Genomic DNA, 23617 nt, shown 5'->3' with positions numbered 1-23617 from the left:
ATGCAGGATACAGAGAAAGGGGTGCAGAGTTTCCATGCCTTCCCTGGGGCACTACCCTCCGGGAATGGCCACATGTTCAGCTCTCTGAACCCTGTCTGCTTGGGTTTTTACTTAGGCTTCATAATTCAGGCATGATTGATTAAGCCATTGGCCACTGGTGATCAACTTGACCTTTAGCCTCTCTCCTTCCCCTTAGTCTTTCCAGTGACTAATCCCACCCTGGAGCTGTCAGTCAATATTAGCATACAAAAAAACAACACTTTGGAGATTCTAAGGATTTTAGGAGTTGTATGCCAGGAAATGGAAAGAAGACCAAATATATATTTCACAATATCACAAATGTCTTTCTTTATCTCTGGTAATACTCTTTGTCTTAAAGTCTACTATGTGTGGGTTCTAGTGTTTATATGGTATGGGTCTTGGTTTTTAAATTTAATCTAACAATCTCTGTTGTTTAATTGGAGAGTTTATTTCATTTTCCTGGATGTAGTTATTGACTTGTTTTCTTTTACATTACCAGTGAATACCATAGTGATATTTGTCTTCTGTTAGTCCTGTCAGTTATTTGATCTTTTGTTCCTGTTTTATGTCTTTCTTCTGGGTTACGAAGTTTTTCTTAGCATTCCATTCTATTTCTTTCTTGGCTTTTTAGGTATATCTTTTGTGGTTAGTCTTTGGATTATACTATGTATTCTTACTTTATCACTGTTTACCTTGGATTAATAATGTTATACATTAAATATATAACAAAAGAACCTTATAAAAATATAACTCCATGCAATCTATTTCTATTTTTTGTGTTATTGTTTTCATGTATTTTACTTTTAGATAATAAGGGGAACTGGGTGTAGTGTATATAGGAATTCTCTGTGCTATTGTTGCAATAATTCTGTAAATCTAAAGCAGTTATTTAGATATTCTTTGCTTTTTTTTTTTTTTTTTTTTTTTAATGGAGACAAGGTCTCACTATGCTGCCCAGGCCAGTCTTAAACTCCTGAGCTCAAGGGATCCACCTGCTTTGGCCTCCCAAAGTGCTGGGATTACAGATGTGAGCCACTGTGCCCGGTCCTTTTTGCTTTTTATCAGTGTTTTTTAGTGTTTCACATATAGGTACTTTACATATTTTAATAGATTCACACCTAAGAATTTCATTTTTGGAGGGCTATTTTAATGGTATTTAAAACAATTACAAATGTGAATTTTTCGTTGCGGGTATGTGGGAAAGCAATTGACTTTTGTATATTAACCTTACATCTTGTGACCTTGCTGTACTTATTTACTTGTTCTTGGAGGCTATTTTTTTTTATTTATTTATTTATTTTGGTCAGTTCCCTGGACTTTTCTACATAGATGATTAGGTCAAATGAGGAGTATATATGGTTCTGTTTCATCTTTCTAGTTTGTATGTCTTTGGTTCCCTTTTCTTATTTCAATAGCTAGGGATTGAATAGCAGTGGTGAGAGGACATCATTGTTTTGTTCTCAGTCTTAGAGAACAATTACATATAATGGTAGCTATAGGTATTTTTCAAATGTTCTTTACTAAATTGAGGACATTCTCCCTTATTCCTAGTTTGTGGAGAGTTTTTATCATGAGTGGGCTTTGGGTTTTGTCAAATGCGTTTTCTTTGTGAATTGATACAGTCCTTTGATGTTTCTTCTTTAGTCCATTGATGTGGGTGATTACATTTATTGATTTTGAATGTTAAACCAACCTTCCATCCCTATAATAAATCTGATTTGTGATGGTAGATAACTTTTTGTGCATCATTGGATTTAATTTGCTGATACTTTGTTGAGAATTTTTGCCTTTATGTTCATAAGGGATATTGATCTATAGTTTTCCTTTCTTGTAATGCCTTTATTTGGTTTTGATATGAGGGTAATGCTGGCCTTATAGAATGAATTAGGCAGTGTTCTGTCTGTTTTTAGGATCTGGAAGAGACTGTAGAGAATTGATACCATTTCTTCCTGAAATGTTTGAGAGAATTCACTGCTGAAACCACCTGGGCCTGGTGATTTCTTTTTTAGAAGATTATTAATTATTGATTCAATTTCTTTAATAGACATAGAGCTTTTCAGTTTTCCTATTTCTCCTTGTGTGAGTTTTGATAGTTTGTTTTTCAAGGAATTAGTTAATTTCCTCCTAACTATGAAATTTGTTTGCATTGAGTTTTTTGTAGTATTTATTATTTTCTTAATGACTTTGGAATCAGTAATGATCACCCTTTTTATTTCTGATATCGGTAATTGTGTCTTTGCTCTTTTTTTTTTTAATTACCTCAGGTGTAGTTTTATCAATTTAATTAATCTTTTCAAGGAACCAGTGTATTAGTTTGCTAGGACTGCCATAATAAAATACCACATACTGGGTGGCCAAAGAGAAGTTTATTTTCCACAGTTCTTGAGCTTAGAACTCCAAGATCAAGAGGCCAGTAGATTTGGTTTCTCCTGAGGCCTCTCCTTGGCTTACAGTTGGTTGCCCTCTCATTGCCTGTTCATATGGTTGTCCCTCTGAACAGGTGTGCCCCTGCCATCTCTTCTTTTGTGTCCAAATTTCCTCTTCTTATAATCATACTAGTTAGATTAGAATAGGGACCACCCTAATGGCTTCATTTTAACTTAATCACCTCTTTAAAGGTGATTTATCTATCTCTAAATACCATCATATTCTGAGCTACTAGGGGTTAGGACTTCAACATATGAATTTTGGGGAGGACACAATTCCTTCTATGACAATCAGCTTTTGATTTCATTGATTTTTTTCTGTTGTCTTCCTATTCTGAACTTCATTGATTTCCATCTTAGGTTTTACTCTTTCTTTTCTTTTTATAGTGCTTGCTTTAGGCTTAAATTGCTCTTCTTTCTCTAGCTTTTTTTTTGTTTTTAATTTTTTTGTCAAGACAGAGTCTTGCTACATTGCTCAGGCTGGTCTTGAGCTCCTGGCCTCAAGCGACCCTCCTGCCTCTGGGATTAGAGGCATGAGCCGCCATGCACAGCCCTATCTAGCTTTTGTTTTTGTTGTTGTTGTGTTTTTAAGGAGGAAGCTCAGACTGTTGATTTTAAGGTCTTTCCTCTTTCCTAATGTGCATTTTAATGCTATGAATATCCCTCTAAGCAGTGCTTTTGCTGCTTCCCACACATTTTGATAAGTTGTATTTTCATTTTCGTTTAGTTCAAAATATTTAAAAATTTCCCTTGGGACTTATCTCTTGACCTGTGGTTTATTTAGAAGTTTGTTGTTTAATCTCCAATGTTGTAGAGTTTTCCAGCAAGTTTTCTGGCTCTAATTTAATTCCACTGTAGTCTGAGAGCATACTTTGTATGATTTCTATTTTAAATTTGTCAGGGTGTGTTTTATGGCCCAGAATGTGGTCTGTTTTGGTGAGTGTTTCATGTGAACTTGAGAAGAATGTGTATTTTGTTGTTGGTGGACTATTCTATAAATATCAATTAGATCAAGTTGATTGATAATGCTGTTCAGGCCAACAATATCCTTGTTGATTTTTTGTCTGCTTGATCTACCAGTTACTGACAAGGTTGTACTGAAGTCTCCAACTGTATTACTGGATTTGTCTATTTCTCTTTTCGGTTCTATTGGTTTTTGCCTTACATGTTGTGAACAGTGAATTTTTAAGTACATACACGTTAAAAGATTGTTATGTCTTCTTGGAGAATTGACTCTTTTGTTGTTACGTAATGCCTCTCTTCATCCTTATAAGTTTCCTTCTGATGTCTGCTTTGTCTGTAGTTAATATAGCTATTGCAGACTGCAGTTACTTTTTTTTTTTTTTTTTTTAGACAAGGTCTCGTTCTGTTGCCCAAGCTTGAGTGTAGTGGCACAATCATGGTTCACTCACTGCAGCCTTGACCTCCCAGGCTCAAGCAATTCTCCTGCCTCCGACTCCCAAGTAGCTGGGACCATAGTTGCATGCCACCATGCTCAGCTAATTTTTAAACATTTTTGGAGAGATGGGAGTCCACTGTGTTGCCTAGGCTAATGTTGAACTCTTGGGCTCAAGCAGTGCTCCTGCCTTGGCCTCCCAAAGTGCTAGGATTACAGGGGTGAGCCACTGCCTGGCCTGGAATTATCTTTTGATTAGTATTATCATATATCTTTATCCCTTTTTTTTTTGAAAGGGCTTTATTGAGATGTAATTCACATACCATTTAACTTACCAATTTAAAATGTACAAATTAATTGGTTTCTAGTGTATCCAAAGATATTTGCAACCATCACCAGTCGATTTAAAATATGTCATCACTTCAAAAAGAAACCCTCTACCTTTAACTGTCACCCAACTATCCCTATGCCCTCCATCCTCTCCAACTCCCTGCGCCTTCCCAGTCCTAAGCAAACACTAGTCTACTCTGTTTCTATTGATTTTCCTATTTGTTATCCATATTTGATATCTGATATTCCATATAAATGAAATAATATATTTGGACTTTTGTGACTGGCTTCTTTCACTTAGCATAATGCTTTCAAGGTTGTAACATGTATGTTGTAACATATATTAGTACTTAATTTCTTTTTGTGGTTAAATAATAGGTAGAAAAAAGCTGTAGTAAGTAGTTTCTTTTGAGGGAAAGGCCTTTGTTATGGAGAATGCTGTGGGCTATTTCAAGATGGTTACTTTTCTTTTTTTTTTCCTCTGGTTTTTGGAGTGTTTGCCCTGGGGCCTCAATTCTCTGATGAATTTAAGAAAAGTTGTTAATTTTCAGTTTGTTAGTATTTTTCTTGTGAAGATGGGCTTGATGACTTTCAGACTCTTTATTTCTGAGCTGAATTTGGAAGTCCAAATTATATTTCAAAGAAAAATGATAATTTGTCTCCTTTCCCCTTAATAGCATTTTGTTTTGTTTTTTGCTTGAGGGCAAAGGGTGTCTCGTTCATTGTTTTATCTCCAGTACCAAAAAGCTTTGACACATTTTTGAATGAGTGTTGAATCAACTAACTCTGTAACTGAACTGGATGATGGTGTAGGGGCCAAGAGAAACGTTCCTCTTCACGCTCTGAAGGTCTGCTGAAAATCATCTGACAAAAGACAAATTAAAGAGAGAAAAGGCATACAAATTTATTAACGTGTAAGGGAGTCTTATGAAATATAAGAACTCAAAGAAATGGCCAGATGGTTGATGCTTTTATGTCATCTTGAGGTTTACAGAAAGAATAGGGGCTTAGAGCATGGCAAAGCTGGTTATTATGGCAAAAACATCTGGGATGGGGAGAAGAGGAGGCCTGGCTGGCAAAAGTGGTCTTGTTATGCAGATGAAACTGCACCGATAGCAGCCTTCATAGAGAATAGAGGGTAAATATTTCTTTCAGACCATTAAGGTTGTCAGAGTTTCATTTATTATTTCCTAGATCTGGACAAGGGAAGGTCCTCAGAGAAAGCCTGGCTGCCATGTGTTTTTCTCTACAGATGCAACAGCTTTTCAAGGCTACTGCTGTTTGCAAGCCCTCTAAACAGCTGTCTCAACATATGTCAAATAAGTATATTTTGAAGTGAAATATTTTGGTTTCCTTCAATAGATAATATACGATGTTATAAGAAAAACTTCAGCCAAATTAAATTTAAAGAAATTTAATTGAGCAATGAACAATTTGTGAATCTGGCAGCCCCCAGAATCACAGCAGATTCAGAGAGACCCCAGGGATGCCTCGTGGTCAGAATAAATTTGTGGACAAAAAAAAAAAAAAAAAAAAAAAAAGAAGTGACGTACAGAAATCAGCAATGAGGTACAGAAACAGCTGGATTGGTTACAGTTTGGGCTGTGCCTTATTTGAACACAGTTTGAACACTTAGCAGTCTGTGAGTGGTTGAAGTATGGCCACTGGGATTGGCCAAGACTCGGCCACTGTTACAGGTGCATACTCCTAAATTAGGTTTTCAGTCTTGTCTGCCTATTAAGATAGGTTAGGGTTCATCCGTAAGGACTCAAATATAGAAGTATGGAGTCCTTCTCAGGCCATATTTAGTTGGCTTTAACAAAGGTGAATTTGAGAATGTGGCTTGCCTATGCAACCTGACTTCTCTTTATGGTTCTTCCATTGCTACTTGATTTTGCCTTGGGATTGTTAAGATTGTTTGTGCTAGGATTGTTAGGCAGTGCCAGTTGTTTACTTTGATAAAGTGGATCAGATTACACATGAAGTATTAGTGAGGAAAGGAAGAATTCTTTGGAAGGGCTAAAGTTATGTTACTAGCAGTTGGATAGAAAAGCTTTGATAGAGAAGAATAGTAAGGATTGGAAAGCCTAGAGGAGAGTGGCAGAATTGTGGTGAATACATCAGTAGAGAGTGTACAAAATTTTGAGTTTTTAATTTATACTTTATCAACTAATACCTATATTTGATTAGGCAAATGACTAGATATAGGGAAACTTTTATTAGGAAATTCAATAAGCATAATAAAACCTTTTTTCTTCACAAGCTAATAAAGATATATTTTAAAAAAACTTTTTCAGAGATCCTGAACTTTCAAGTGTTTGCCGGAAGTCTGGTACATTAATATTATATCCAGGGGCTGAAGCTGCTAATTTGGAAGAATTTATATTAGATTCTCCTGTTTATCCTTCTACAATCATCATCATTGATGGTACATGGAGCCAGGCTAAGGACATTTTCTATAAGAACTCCTTGTTCCGACATCCCAAACAGGTAAACTAGTAATTTTAACAGAGAATAAATATAAATGTATAATTAGGTATATTGTATATGTTTTCTGTGAAGGGATACACATACATTTTTATATATGAATTTGGTGGTATTTCTATGTGTGAATATATAGTACCTAGATATATGTATGCTTATGTTTATGAGTTTAAATATATATATATTTTGAATATATATATATAAAATTTCAAATTTGTCATTTCTTCTCTCCTACTGCCAAATTTTACTGTAGTTGAGGCATTTGGCTATATTGAGTCTCTTAGACATTTAATCAGAGAAGTCTAAGGATTATTTTTATATGTATTAATGTGTTTTGTTAAGAAGCATTATCTTATTTAAATACTATTATTTGGTTACTGAATTACCTAGTTCTTACTAGGAATGACTAAGTTTTTATTAAATATTTTTTGTCATTCATTATTACAGTTATATGGTTTATGCTTCAGTTTTGTGATGTAATTAATTATGAAGACACCTTTCTTAATATTGGTCCATTCTTATATTCCTGGAATGGACTCGACTGAGTAAACTATTAAACATTGTTGATATATTGCTGAAAATTATATTTTATTTAGTGGCATTGAATTATGTGTATTTTTGGTCCACTGTCAGGTTTGGGTATTAAGATAATGTTAACTTCCAAAGTAAATTGGAGAGATTTTAATAATTTTCTATGACCTGGAATAGTTTAAATAATACTAGAATTCCTGGCACCTTAGAAATTAGATGGAACTCATTGGTGAAATCACTTGGTTCTGTTCTCTTTAAAAATGGTAGCTTTTAAATTCTTCTTTCACACTCTTCTAAGGAAATTATTCAAGTTTTCTACTATTTAGATCAGTTTTTAATAATTTTTATATTTTTCTAGGGAATTATCTCTTTTCTCTAAGTTAGCAGATTGGTTGCCATATACTTATATACAGTCTTAAATAATTATTTTAATTACTCAGGAATGCATTTTTTTCTTGTTTTTAATCATACACACACAGATGTAGACACACGCACACATACACAAACATTTTTTACACAGATTCAAAAGGGTTTCTCTATTTTATAGGACTTTTAAAAGTATAAGCTTTTAGGTTGTTTATATTGGCTATTATAGTTTATTTTTATTTCATTAAATTGAACTTTTTTCTTGACCAATTTTATATTTCCTCTTTTTGGGCTTATTTTCTTCTATTATTCTTCTGATTTTATAAGATTTTTACTAAGAGTACTTCTGTAGACTGAATTGTGTTCCCTGTCCCTCCCCCGACCCCATGCATATATTGGAGCCCTAACTTCCAGTATAATGGTATTTGGAGATGGGACCTTTGGGAGGTGATTAGATTATGAAGGCAGAGCACTCATGATGGGATTAGTACCTTTAGAGGAAGAGACATGAGAGATACTTCCTTTTTGCTCTCTGTCTGTCTCTGTCTCTCTGTGTCTCTCTCTCTCTCTTTCTCTGTCTCTCTCTGCATGTGAGGACACAGCAAGAAGACTTCCATTTGCAAGCCAGGAAGAGAGCTCTCACCAGGACTGTAACCATGCAGGTGCTCTGATTCAGACTTCCCAGCTTCTAGAACTGTGAGAAATGAATGTTACAACAGCCTAAGCTGACTAAAACAAGTACTAAATTTCTTTATTAAGATTTCTGAGTTCTGCTATGCTTGGTGGCTTGTACCTGTAACTCCAGCTACTTGTGAGGCTGAGGTGGGAGGATCACTTGAGCCCAGGAGTTTGAGGTTACGGTGAGCTATGATTGTGCCACTGCACTCCAGCCTGGGTGCCAGAGAGAGACCCTGTCTCTAAAAAAAATAATCACTTTCTTTTTTGAACAAAAGGGGTGAGATGGATGCAATATTTCCGCTAGTGTAACTGTCACTGTATTCCATCATTTTGGGTTGAAGTGTTCTTTTATCAGTAACATTGATATAAGTTGTTTTGATTTCTTTCTACCCATGGATTATCAATGAATTCTTTTTTTTTAAATTTCAATAGCTTTTGGGGTACAAGTGATTTTTGGTTACATGGATGAATTCTGTAGTGGTGAATTCTGAGATTTTAGTGCACCCATCACCTGAGCAGTGTACACTGTACCGAATATTTAGTCTTTTACTCCTCACCTCCCTCCTTCCACCCAGAGTCTCCAAAATTTATTATGTACATCTTTGCATCCTCATAGCTTAGCTCCCACTTATAAATGAGAACATAACGGAATTTGGTTTTCCATTCCTGGGTTACTTCACTTAGAATAATGGCGTCCAGTTCCATCCAAGTTGCTGCAAAATGAACTTAGTTTGTTCATTTTTATGGCTGAGTAGTATTCCGTGGTATATATATACTACATTTTCTTTGTCCACTCATTGGTTGATGGGCACTTAGATTGGTTCCATGTCTTTGCAATTGTGAATCGTGCTGCTGTAAACATGCCTGCGCATGTGTCTTTTTTTTCTTTTTAAATTGAAATGAAGTCTCACTGTGTTGTCCAGGCTGCCCTTGAACTCCTGGGCTCAAGTGATCCTCTCCTTACCTCGGCTTCCCAAAGTGCTGGAGTTACAGACATGAGGCATCACACTTTGTTTATGTGTCTTTTTCATATAATGACTTATTTTCCTTTGGGTAAATACCCAGTAGTGGGATTGCTTGACTGAACGGTAGATCTACTTTTAGTTCTTTTTTTTTTTTGAGATGGAGTCTTGCTTTGTTGCCCAGGCTGGAGTGCAGTGGCGTGATCTTGGCTCACTGCCAGCTCCGCCTCCCAGGTTCACACCATTCTTCTGCCTCAGCCTCCTGAGTAGCTGGGACTACAGGTGCCCGCCACCACGCCCGGCTAATTTTTTGTATTTTTAGTAGAGACAGGGTTTCACCATGTTAGCTAGGATGGTCTCGATCTCCTGACCTTGTGATCCACCTGCCTCAGCCTCCCAAAGTGCTGGAATTACAGGCGTGAGCCACCGTGCCTGGCCTACTTTTAGTTCTTTAACGAATCTCCATACTATCAATAAGTTCTTAATTCTTAAGTGTTTTAACACTTTTCATCATTATTTTACTTTTATTTTTGATTTTTGGAATCTTGATAAAAGAGCATTAGCCACACTATTTTGAATAAGTTTATGATTTCTGTGAGAATAGGTACCTGGTAGATTTTTGTTCATGTTCTATTACTGTAAAAATGTACATACTCTATTTAGGGATGTAAATATTCATATTATTGCTTTTAAGTTTGTTAATTGTATTTTTCTTTATGTTTTTATTTTTTGGTATATTTGGACTGTTTGATACTGAAAAAGGATTATGAAAAGCTTTAGTGCTTATGTATTTTTAATGATGTTATCCCTGCATTCCCAGTATTTTTTGTGTTATCTGCTCTGTTGTTGGGTGCATACAAGCCATACACTTAGTGAAGAATAACAATGGAACCTTGACTTCTGAGGTTTTAAACTTAAATTCTTTAGTTTTTATTCCCTTTGACCAAAATGCAGACGTCGTTTTTAGATGAGACTAAAATATATAACACAATTCTAAAAAATAACTAATGCATTGAGTGCTTCGATGGACAGGCCCAATTCCAAATGTTTTACATGTATTTACATGTATTATCTTTCCCCAAATCCCATGAGGTAATAAGTATTGGCATCTTAGATAACAGATAAGGAAACCAAAGTACAGAGACATTAAATAATTTGCTTTAGATCTCATAACTATTTCACAGCATAGCTGCAATTTGAACCCATCTTGTTAGAGCTAAAGTCAGTAGTCTCAACCACAGTGGTATACTGTTTCTAAATGGAAAACTTCGATTCAGGATATTTACATAGAATAGCTTTAGATTTCTCTGACTTCCTAAATATTCATTGATATTCGTTGTCTTCCACATAACAACGAGTTTATGTCTAACTCATAAAAGGCATGGATACTGTTAGATTGTGGCACATCCCAGATAAAACTTTAGGTTCACATTACATTTAAATATCACCCACTATACAGAGAAAGTTTAACAAAAGTGTTACATCTGTAAAACATTTTAGTCTAAATATTTGAAAAAAAATTTTTCATGCATATGTTATGTCTACATCTTTAATCTTTCGTTTTGTGGTAACTACACAGCTATCACAGAGATGAAGCACATAGTCATGTTAAAAAGGTTAAAATCTATTTTAAAAGATAAAATTCATCAGAATTATTTTCTCCTTTAAATTGAGCAGCAGATTAGGAAATATATAAATAATTTCTCAGTTCTCCTATACTATACATTTCTATCACCTTCTCCTTTTTTTGTTTTTTCAAACCAGAAGCAAATGCAGGTGGATATTTAAACTTGAGATAGTTAATGCTTTACAACCATAGGATAAAAGCGAAATACTTCACGGAAACATCAGACAGATTTGATTACATCACGTGAGATATTACATAGACTCAAGTGAAAAGGGAAATGGCTTTCTGAAGAACTATAAAATCAGATAAAGACTTCATAAGCTTATAATTAGTAGAAATGAATAAGGTAAATGTGAAAATCTAAATACAAAGGCCAAAGATATGAAAAAAAAGTTCACAAGATAGAAAATAAATGTTCTTATAAAAATCATCATTTACCCTATTAATCATATGACAAGATCCTAAGTTGTAAATTTTTATGAAATAACTTGAAATTTACAGAAAAGTTTCAAGAATCCTAAGTACCCTTGAATACACTAATCCAGATTCCTCAAGCATTAACATACCAGATTTGCCTTACTCTCCCTTTATGTGTATATGCATGTATGTGTATAATTATGTTTTTCTGAATCATTTGAGAGCAAGGAATAGATATCCAGATTTCACTATTCCACTTTTTTTTTTTTGAGATGGAGTCTTGCTCTGTTTCCCAGGCTGGAGTGCAGTGGCACAATCTCGGCTCACTGCAACCTCCGCCTCTTGGGTTCCAGCGATTCTCCTGTCTCAGCCTCCTGAGTTGCTGGGACTACAGGTGCGCACCACCATGCCCAGCTAATTTTTGTATTTTTTAGTAAAGAAAGCGTTTCACATATTGGCCAGGCTTGTCTTGAACTCCTGACCTCAAGTGATCCACCCGCCTTGGCCTCCCAAAGTGCTGGGATTACAGGCATGAGCCACCACACACGGCGAGATTTCACTTTTTGAAATTGATGTTTTGCTAGCACTAGGCCAGCAAGATGGTCTTTTCCTAAATAGTTGTAGGAAATTTAAAAAAAAGTAATTAAAAACCTCACCCAATATATAAAAACCCAAATGTTACATATCTTGGTACAGTCTCATCTAAATATACTTGAGAAATATGGGTTATTTTAGAATTAATATTATTTATGGAATTTTAGAGTCTCATGTACCAAGCCCAAATATGAGTATGGCTTGATCAGACAAAATGTTTTTGGAACTTGTTGCACAAAAACAATGAAATCTGTATATTTACTCCTTTAAAAAAAAAAAAATATATATATATATAAAAAAACAGATAAATAGGTAAATTGAGTTGAGAAAGGTATTGATTTTTTAAAGTAACTATATGCTTATTTTTAGACATCTATAAAATTGTAAAATGATAGTGGCAATTGTAGTGATTTTATGATGAATTCTAAACTACCTTATGTAACACTAAAAGTTGGTTTATTTTAAAATATATTTTTAAATTCTTGAAAAATTGCCTGTTCACATTTTTAGTGTATTGCAAGATTTAGTTAATTAGTAACCCTGTTCCCCAGCTTTTCTGGATGAAGATAAATTCATTTAATTACATAATAGACTTTCCTAGGGGCCTGCCTTAGTAGATGGATACAAATAAGTTAACATGCCCCTTTCATGGGTAACTGACAGAATTTCGACTCAAACTAACTTAAACAAGGACATATATAGATCATGTACTGGTGAGGTTCAGAGTGAGTAGGAGTGGCTTCAGGCTTTGCTGGATCTGGTTCTCAGGCAGTTCTGTTTTTGGGGTATGCTTCTCTTTGTTTTGGTCTGATTTTCTCTTACGAATGGACTTCTTTCCTGTACTGGAAATTATCTGTAGGAAGCAGGAGATTAATATCCTCCTGGTAGGAGATACTTCCAGTATGATATGACATGCTCAGTAGGTAAACTGCTGATAAACAGCTGTGTGAGACCTGGGCTGGTTAGAGGAGTTCACCGCCCCTGTCTGTTGGTCTGCCCTCTGCCTTTTTGGAAGACTCTTGAGAATCAACCAGAGGAGTTTTCCTGGAGGTCCCAGGTAGGGGAGGGATACAGAATCTGTGTCTTCTGACTGGTGTGAAGCCACACTGGGCTGCAGAAGCCAGTCTTCCCAGCAATTATGACAGCTCTTGAATTTTTTTAGAATTTTTTATGCCCTTCCGAAGCATTTAAGTGTTGTCTAACATGTTCCAGTGTCTGTCTGAGGTGGCTTATAAAAGCAGAGACAAAACTTCTATTATTCAGAGTCAGGCTTTTACCGGTGGAAGAGATCCGAGTTACCCTGAGTTACCAGCAGCACATCTGTGCGGGTCTGCAGCAACTTCAGTCCTTGCCTCCTCAGAAGAAAGACTTTGAAGGACATAAAGCAGGAAAAGAGACCGAGGCACGTTTCAGAGTAGGAGTCGAAGTTTATTTAAAAGGCTTTAGAACAGGAAAGAAAGGAAAGCTTACTTGGAAGAGATCCAAGAGGGTTCCTGAAGGTCAAAGAGAATGTTTAACCTTGATCCTAGGGCTTTATAGGCTCGCCTCTTTCCCATGATTCTTCCGTTAGGGTGGGCTTCCCGCATGCGCAGTGCCTCGCTTACCTTAGGAGCTCATGCAGTGTGTTTAGCAAGTTGCATACATGCCTGTCTGAGGCTTTCTTCCCTTTTTCCGGTGGTGTATACCCGGAAGGTCATATTTCGCCATTTTGGCTCTTAGTGAGCATGCCCAGGAAGTTTTTTCTCCCTGGCGTTTGCATTCAGCTAACAGTTTAATGTTAGTAGCTGTGGATCATCAGGAAATAGCCTCTCTCTGGCGCCCTGAATGGGCTGCCAAATTATCATTTTTAGAGGGGGCAGTGTGATAATTGTCAAACCTCACCTGATATTCCTAGTGGGTAGGGGGAGAGCTCTCTCCTGCCCTGCTCATGCCTATCTAACTACCTGTAACAAGGTGAGAATGAGGTACAATTTATAAGGTGAAGTAAGGTGAAATTTCATTTCAGTGTTTCCAAAAACATGATTATCATTTCACTGAAATGAAATTTTCCCAGCGTTATAAATTGCCTATTAAAAAAAAAAGCTTATTGAATGCCTACCTGGCAGTATATACCAGGCAATGTGCTGGTTAAAAAAAAGAATAAGAATAAAAACTTTTGAGGAGTTCTCAAAAAAGAAAAATAACCTCCTGGTTTTATTTATGCTAACAGAAAGATGGTTTCTCTTTCCCAGAGTAGAATCCTGGATGGCCCTTTTATTGAGGTTGGGGTGGAGAGTGATACCTTTATTGACAAGAGGACTGCATGAATTAGGAAGTTCCTCGGAGGACATGGGCTGTTGTTTTCAGAAGGATGATTTGAAAGTGTGACTAAGCAAACAAAAAACTCCCTATATACTATAGTCTACTATATATAGTTTATTTGTAAATATAGTCTTTTGCTTATTTTTTTTGTTTACTCAATGTGCTCTTTATAAATGTTTTAACAATTCTTTCTTATAGTCTTGTCTACAAAGTAAAAATGTTAAAAGAAAATTTAAATCAGTTTTTGCATAAGTTTCCCAAATCTATAATGTTGTTTAAAATAATTCCGTTTTATTTCTAAATGTAGTGTTATTTTTTCTTACTATGCCTTCAATATGCATATACCCCCACCGCTGTTTTTTGCATAGAATTATTAGTTATTACTTAGGTGATCCATTCAGTTTCTGTAATAGTATAAAATTTTTGCTCTAAATATGTGAGAGAAAAATGGCAGAAAGGAAACAAAAATCAGAATTAAAGTCCAGAGTGATGTGTTTATAGAAGAAGTATAGTTTTTTCACCCTCCTAATCAGTAACTAACCATATGTGAACTTCATACTTACATAATTGAGGAATGAAAGAATTGTAATGCAAACCCATTAACTTGGCCTCGTTTTAATCTTGAATTCTAATATATCCAGACCATTTGGCAGTGAATCTCTTTCCCAGAGGAATTTTACACACAAGACCCTTGACATTTGCTAGGAATAAATCCAAGGTGAATATGGAAATGTTTGTAGAGGCTCCTGGCTTTCTTCATAAACATATTTCCATGGAGTAGTTGCATATCCTTTCTCTACTGCTGTTAAAATGTCCACTAAAGCTTAATTTCTCACTTGATAAGCAGAGCGCTGTTGGGAGCACTCACTGGGTAAAACATTTTTATGAGAACTTTTTCTTGTGTCCACATAGAGCTGTTACAGACTGGTTTATGTTGTATATCTGATCTATTGCCAAACACATCGTTATTCTTTTTATTGTATCCAAAACTTCAGTTTTTTAAATCTGTGTCAGCATTCAGAGCTGGTTTACATTTTAACACAGTCTCATTGAGATGTAGATTGTGAATAGGATATTCTACTTACTGTTCGTTAAGTGACTTCTGTTCTTTATTTTCCAGGAAATATGCTTTAAATTAGTGCCACAGCAAAATAATTTCATGTTTTGAAATGTCTTCCTCCTTTGGGGCAGAGCCAGAACCCTTGGGTGTTAAATTAAAAATGCCCATGGTCTAACAAATCAGTGATGTACTTTTTACTTTTTTTTTTTTCTTTTTCTTTCTTTCTTTCTTTCTTTTTTTTTTTTTTAAGAGATGGGGTCTTGCTCTCTTGCCTAGACTGGAGTACACGGGTGTGATTATAGCTCACTGCAACTTCCAACTCCTAGGCTCAAAGCGATCCACCCACTTCAGCCTCTGACCTCAGTGGTGGGACAGCAGGTGTGTACCACCACACCTGACTAATTTTTAAACACTTTTTTCTAAAAGAAGGGATCTCGCCATGTTGTCTAGGCTGGTTTTGAACTCCTGGCTTCAAGCAATCCCCCTGCCTCAGCCTCTCAAGGGATTTACTTTTTTACCTTTGCATATTATTCATAATTTTGTTGGCAGAATATATCCACACCTCTGGATCTTTTTGGCTTCTGTTTTAGGGTACTGTGTACCCCTCACAGCTAGGAGGCTTATCTCTGAGGTTGTACATAGTATTTACATATAGAACTTGAGTTAACTTGAAGGAACATTTGCTTTCATTGGGTGTATGATTTTGCGTGATAAAATAGGATATAATAGGAACTATGATCTTCCTGCAAGCAAAAGGATAATTTAAAAAGGGTTATCAGAGACCTTGACATGGAATTCTCTGCCTCCATACTTCCATCCATTCTTTATTGAATTCTTAACTGTGAACTCACTTCTCTTACTGGGTTACATAGATAATTAGTGGCAGATATGAAACTTGAATCCAAGTTTACTAACCCAGGTCATGGAAAGAACAAAGAACGCTCCCCCATTTACTTTATGAATGTAGCATAATAATATCAAAAATTGACAATAACACATAGATATAAACAGACTAATCTTATGAATATAGCTGTAATATTTCTAAGTGGTATCCTGGCCCACAAAATCTATCACTGTATAAAAGCATAATGTTTTATGAGTTAGTACTATTTTTTATAGAAATACAATTCAATATTTTTGAAATTGTGATTTCATTGATTGATGCTGAAGAATAATTAGATAAAATCTAAAGTATGTTTTTAATTTAAAAATGCCTAATAAAAAAGGGATTAGGAAGATGTGCATTTTCTTAATCTAGGCATTGAAACAAAATGAACTGTGTTTAAAGCAAAAGTTAATATCTGCCCCCATTCCAGGTGAACCTCACACCTGTACTTCCCTACCCATACCTTTAGATATTTAGCGTTAAAAGTATGTTGTGTTTGCTTCCAAACGTTTTTCTGTGTTCATATATGCTACAATAATATGTATTCACAGATATAGTATTCTTTATCTTTTTTTAAAAAAAGGATGACAGTGTAATATATATGATACCCCAGTTTTCCTTTTCATGGGAGCATTCCTTGAAATTAATGTATATAGATATCTCTTAGTTGGCTTGAGCTCTTTATTTTTTTCAGGGTGTTACAACAAAATACCAAAGACTGAGTGGCTTAAACCAGCGGTCCCTAGTCTTTTTGGCACCAAGGACAGGTTCTGTGGAAGACAGTTTTTTTCATGGACTGGAGATGGGGTGGTGGATGGTTTTGGGATGATTCAAGCATGTTACATTTAATGTGCACTTTTTTTTCCTATTTTTATTACACTGTAATATACAATGAAACAAAGAAAGGAGACTAATTGGTGGGGATCCTAGTTTTCTAATACCATTTCAAACAATCCAGCTTCAGGTGAATATATCTTACATGTATAAGCCTAAGATTTTATTTGAAGTGTGAAGCGCCACTGTTTGTAGAACAATTTAATTATATGAGAATAAAATTTCAAATATAGTATAAATATGAGATGATCTTTGGTTCAATATAAGCATAGATGGTAGAAAAAAACAGGAATGATAAACATCATAATGTTTAAACAGCAATGTGGTAGACAGCTATCATATGCATGGCTGAGTATAATCATCTTCTGGGAATTCCCTTGTCACGAACCTTATATATGATACAAATTACAGCTCAGATTGTAAATCTCCCATATGGGGAAACAATAGTCTGTGAATATTTTCATGTTTTTGCACACTGAGGATTTTTTGAGCATAGAACACTTGACCCCTCCATTAAAGCATGTGTGAATGGTACACATGCCTTTGAAGTTTGAGATTGTGTGTTGATCCAGAGCCATTTGTTCACATTCTAAAGGTGGTAGACCTAAAGAAGCAATTAGTTTGCATTCTAATGATAATAAAACCTGAGTCATTTGCTCATACTTCAAGGGTTTTAAAAACCTAGAGACCATTTTCTTCTCTCCACAGAAAGGATTTGTTTACATTCTCTGTGAAGGAAGGGAGGAGCACATGTGCTAGCAGTTCCTATATAAGCTCTGCATTTGGTAATTTCAGAGTTCCTCTCCTTTGTTTCCAACTCTTGCACCAGCAGATGATGACATCTGCATTCACTGTTTGCACCATAGGGAATTGGGGGAACTGGCATAAGATGCTCTGTGAGTAATTAAAAGTCTGTCACTGATCTAGAACCTGTGTTTCCTGTCAGGGTAATTAAATAAATATATGTATGTGTATAATATCCAGTCTCTCTTGCAGCTAGGCATCAGACAAATGACCTCCACTTTTCAGATCAGAGCCACCTGTGAATGAGACTTTGGCAAGTGACAGAAAGGGGCCCTATGTCAAATCTCCATTTTTGATATATGAGTGGTGGCAAATGTGTCTTGTTTTTGGTTATGAGAGTAGCAGCAGCAGCATAGGTTTTCCAGTGGTTGTGAGGTCACATTCCTTTTCTTTTCTTTTTTTTTTTTCCTGGTAGAGACAGGGTCTCACCACGTTGCCCAGGCTGGTCTTGAACCCCTGGGCTCAAGTGATCCTTGTGCCTTGGCCTCTGAAAGTGCTGGGATTACAGTTGAGAGCCACTAAGCCTGGCTGAGATCACATTCTTGATGCAAGAGTGGTGTTGGCATTGGTGGCAGTAGCAGTTGCAGTAAAGTTGGGTTCTTGGCATTGGATAATGGTAAAAGTAAGAAAGCATCATCTTCATCAGGCCTTCTGTGGTAGCTTTGGATATTGCATCTGGAAGTTTAACTTTGAGTCTGTTTCTATAATTCTCTCAATGATTTTGTGAACTGCATAATAAAGCCCTTTTCTTTTTTTTTTCTCTTGAGACGGAGTCTCGCTGTGACTAACTTGTCACTAACTCTAGTGTTCAGAGAATGGTGTGAACCCAGGAGGCGGAGCTTGCAATGAGCCGAGATCGTGCCACTGCACTCTAGCCTGGGCGACAGAGCAAGACTCCGTCTCAAAAAACAAACAAACAAACAAAAAAAAACAAAACAAACCTGACTAATATAAAATGTCATCTCTTGGCGGTCAGATTGTCCATTTGATGTTTCTTACCTTCTTTTATTTTCCAAACGTTTTCAGTGAGCAATGTATTACTTGTATATTTAGAAGAACAAACAAAAAGACTGAAAGGATTTAGGCTTCCTGACTTTGCTGCTGCATCTGAAAATCTAAATAATGAATATATTAGTCCATGATATGGTTTGGCTGTGTCCCCACCCAAAACCTCATCTTGAATTGTAATCCCCGTGTGTTGGAGGTGGGACCTCGTGGGAGGTGATTAGATAGTGGGGGCAGTTCCCCCATGCTGTTCTTGTGATAGTGAATGAATTCTCATGAAATTGGATGGTTTTTTTTTTTTTTTTGAGAGTCTTGCCCCGTTGCCCAGGCTGGAGTGCAGTGGTGCGATCTCGGCTCACTACAACCTCTGCCTCCTGGGTTCAAGCGATTCTTCTGTCTCAGACACTTGAGTAGCTGGGATTACAGTCACGCACCACTACTCCTGGCTAATAATTTAGTAGAGACAAGGTTTCACCATGTTTGTCACTCTGGTCTCGAACTCTTGACCTCAAGTGATCCACCCGCCTCGGCCTCCCAAAGTGTTGGGATTATAGGCATGAGCCACTGTGCCTGGCCAATTGGATGATTTTACAAGGGGTTTTTCTCCCCTTTGCTTGGTACTTCTTTCTCCTGCCCCCATGTGAAGAAGGACGTGTTTACTTCCCCTTCTGCCATGATTGTAAGTTTCCTAAGGCCTCCCGAGCCCTGTGGAACTATGAGTCAATTAAACCTATTTTCTTTATAAGTTGCCCAGTCTTAGGTTTTTCTTCATAGCAGTGTGAGAACAGACTAATATTGTCTCTGAAATGGATTGTATTGTTGCATTTGAACATAGGTGCACTTATTTTGATAAATCCTTAATATGACCTAAGAGTCAAAAACCTGGCTGTTTCTTTTTCCCTTCCCTATTGTTTCTTTCCATGTGTTTTATTTTAGGGAAAGGGACCCTCATCACCTGTTAGAGCTACTCTTTTTGTAAGATGTCCTTTTGTAAAATGTCCTTCTTATTTTCTTGCAGTTATTAAGACATGCAAGTAAAAAGATTGTAGTTCCTGCACTGTCATTGTCTGGTAATAGCACATCAGCAGTTAACTTAAACCCGAGTTTGAGATTTCTTCTCTATCTCAACTATCTTGCTACTTGGTTTGGTAGTCAAATTATAAGCATCTACATATAAATGATGTAATAAAACTAGGTTAGTATATTATTATATTTTTGTCAGTTTAAAATACTTTTTGTGATACCCAAGTTAGGATGAAGGGAGGAACCTCAATTTCCATAGATTTTCCTGAGGTTCAGTTTTATTGATGAGTATAATTGTAATTAGTTGTAGTTCTAATGGAGTCAGAAAAAAAAGCAAGTATTCCTCTGGATCTTTCTGATCCAGAGTTAGTGACACTAGACTCTGGACACTAGAGTTAGTGACAAGTTAGTGACAAAGGCTATTTGGATTTTATTTTGAGTAATAACTATGACTAAAATTGTATCATTTTAGATAGGTAAGGAAAGCTTCTTCAACCTTAAATTGAAAGGCAAAATCATTTCTATTATGTTTCTGTTTTATTAGATTTACTTTCTTTTAATGTCTTTTTTTTGGGAGGGGGACAGAGTTTCGCTTTTGTTGCCCAGGCTGCAGTGCAGTGGTGCGATCGCCACTCACTGCAACCTCCGCATCCCGGGTTCAAGCGATTCTCCTGCCTCAACCTCCCAAGTAGCTGGGATTACAGGCATGTGCCACCACGCCTGGCTAATTTTGTGTTTTTATTAGAGATGGGGTTTCTTCATGTTGATCAGGCTGGTCTCGAACTCCCGACCTCAGGTGATCCACCCACCTCGGCCTCCCAAAGTGCTGGGATCACAGGCATGAGCCACTGCGCCCGACCTTAATATCTTTTAATAGACTAGTGATGTATTATAAATCAGAGTATGGGATCTCTTTTATTTACTGCCACTAAATAACAACAAAAAAATAATCATGGACCACATATCCTTTGTTTCTGATTTTAGATAAAATGTGAGAGTAAACACTAGAAGGTGACAGGCAAATCAGATAGGCAACAGAGTTGTCATTTTTATACAGCTGACCTTTTTATCCAACAATCTTCATACTGTGGGTCTGAATGCTTCCTTGAGATATTAGCTGTCTGTCTTCCAGTTGGCCCAGATCTTCAACCTCAAGTTTTTGAAATGTGAGTGAGTGGCTTCATTTAATGGCCTTAGTAGCTACCCTTCCCTCAACCCAAATCCCTTATTGGGAATTTACTTTCCCTTTTGTTGTTTATCTAACTTCTTTAAGAGTGCTCATTCACGTTGCATTACTGTTGTGGAGTAGTTCCTATTTGGTGGATATCAGAACTTCCTCTTACTTTTAGAATTATCCTCCATATGTAGACACAGTCAGTCTTGATGGTAAAGGACAAGGGTAACCAGAGGACTAGATCCTGAAATACCTAGAAAACCATCAGCCACTTGCTCTTTTACTCACACACCTAGATGGAATTCTTAGTGATTAGTTGAAATTGTAGGCTTCCACTCACTACACATGGAAAGAGTTTAATTGGATTCAGTTAAATTTCAAAGATTAGGCCGGGCGTGGTGGCTCACGCCTGTAATCCCAGCACTTTGGGAAGCTGAGGCAGGCTGATCACAAGGTCAGGAGATTGAGACCATCCTGGCTAACACGGTGAAACCCCATCTCTGCTAAAAATACAAAAAATTAGCCAGGCGTGGTGGTGTGCGCCTGTATTCCCAGCTGCTGGGGAGGCTGAGGCAGGAGAATGGCGTGAACCTGGGAGGTGGAGCTTGCAGTGAGCCAAGATTGCACCACTGCACTCCAGCCTGGGTGACAGAGCGAGACTCCATCTCAAAAAAAAAAAAAAAAATTCAAAGATTAGCTTACATATGGGTTATTTTGGGGGCTTGTCCTGGTTAGTGGGAATCCTTATTTTTATTTCTGATTTTAATGAAAGCTTTCTAATACCTGATCACTAAACATGATACAGGCTTTTTTTTCCATATTAAGAAAAATATATGTATTTTTTGAGACAGAGTCTCACTGTGTTGCCCAGGTGGAGTGCAGTAGCCCTGTCTTGGGTCACTGCAACCCCTACTTCCTGGGTTCAAGTGATTCTCGTGCCTCAACCTCCTCAGTAGCTGGGATTATAGGCGTGGGCTGCCACGCCCAGCTAATTTTTGTATTTTTAATAGAGACAGGATTCTATCATGTTTGTCTCGAACCCTGGACTCATGTGATCCACCCGCCTTAGCCTCCCAAAGTGCTGAGATTATAGGCGTGAGCCAGAAAAATTAAATTTATATTAATATATTTTTGTTCTATAATGATTTTTAAAAACCAGGAATGGTGACGAATTTTATAGAATGTGTATTCAACACCCAGGATGCTAGCCAAATGGCCTTACTCCTTTGATTTAATAATTTAGTGAATTATATGAATGATTCCTAATATTGAACTGTGCCTGCATTCCTGGAAGAAACCACCCTTACTTGTTTTATTTTACTTGTTTTAAGTGATAGAGTCCACCTTTACTGCTTAAGGTGGAGTGCAGCTGTTATCTTTTTAATGTATTGTTGGATTATCTTTGCTAATATTTTGTTTTATATTTTGCCAATTAGACTGTAAATTCCATGAGAGCAGGATTGGTTGGTGCAAAATTAATTGCTTTTTTGCTGTTACTTTTAATGTCATTATATTTACTGTAGTCAAGGATTTTGCATTGTACCTGTGCTCAATAAACATTTAAATAAGTAAATAATATGATTGATATAGGTGTGTCTTGGTTGGTTTGTGCTGCTGTAACAGAATACCACAGACTGGGTGTTCTGGCTCACAGTTCTGGAGGCTGGGAATTCTAATATTAAGGCACTGATAGGTTTGGTGATTCTGATTCCAAGATGGTGTGCTTTGTCCTCAACTGGCGAAAGGTGGAAGGACAAAAAGAGAGTAGGAGAAAGAACCCACTCCTAGAGCCTTTTTAATAATGGTGGTATTAATCTATTCATGAGGTGGAGCTTCATGACAGAAATGCTTACATTAGACCCTACCTCATAACATTGTCACATTGGAGATTAAGTTTCCAACATATGAATTCTAGGGGACACATTTAAACCAGAGTAAGGTGAAACCACCAAGGATACAAAACTGCCGTAGGCTTTTATATAATCTGATAAGAAGGCATATCAGCGAGACAAAATCATAAACATAAAATATAAAGAAAAGGTCATGCATTAATACATATTAATTTATTTCTTTTATATTTATTTTTATCGTATGCTTGGTTTAACTTTCACTTTTTAATGCTTTTTTGCTTTTTTCCTTCTTATAAAATGAAAATAAAAACCACTATACTACCAGCCTAATCAGTAGTTTTTGTTAGTTGTATTTTATCAAGTTTATTACATTATTATTTTCATATGATACAGCTTTCTTTGACAGATTAAACAGTTTTATTTGGTTTTATAATCATGTTTGCCAGTTATTTAAATTGTGTTTAAATTGATTTATTGTTCACTACTAGTACTTTTTTCTGTAGTTTCCCAGTTTTTATGACTTCTTATGGTTATTCACTTCTTTAGTTAGCTAGACTGTGTTTTTAACACAAACTTCAGGAAGATATAAAGATTTCATTCACTTCTTGAACTCTCATATACTTAAGAATCTTTGTTCTTGTGACAAGCGAAATACAGTTTGGTTTTGTATATAATTCTTACTTAACATCTTTTTAATTTTAGAACTCTATAGACCATACTCACTGATGAGTCAGTTCTCCGGAGAGAAACACACACACACACACACAAGTGTGTGTGTGTGCATATATATATATATATATATGGTTCATGTGATTGTGGAAGCTTGATCAAAATTTGCAGAGTATACT

The 23617-nt window shown here is 36.4% G+C and overlaps 1 protein-coding gene across 2 annotated transcripts in view; it reads left to right on the top strand.

Annotated features, from left to right (window-relative positions):
• Window positions 1–23617, top strand: part of DTWD2 (DTW domain containing 2) — a 150623-nt gene that overhangs the window by 56813 nt on the left and 70193 nt on the right. For both annotated transcript variants that reach the window (XM_054489792.2, XM_054489793.2), the window contains exon 4: window positions 6471–6663. In XM_054489792.2, coding sequence (XP_054345767.1) covers window positions 6471–6663 — 193 coding nt within the window. The remainder of the gene's footprint in view (window positions 1–6470; window positions 6664–23617) is intronic.

The sequence above is a fragment of the Pongo pygmaeus genome, chromosome 4 (assembly GCF_028885625.2).
Source record: "Pongo pygmaeus isolate AG05252 chromosome 4, NHGRI_mPonPyg2-v2.0_pri, whole genome shotgun sequence".
Lineage (NCBI taxonomy): Eukaryota > Metazoa > Chordata > Mammalia > Primates > Hominidae > Pongo > Pongo pygmaeus.
The sequence above is the reverse complement of the archived record's forward strand: the minus strand, read 5'-3'. Positions and strand labels throughout refer to the sequence as shown.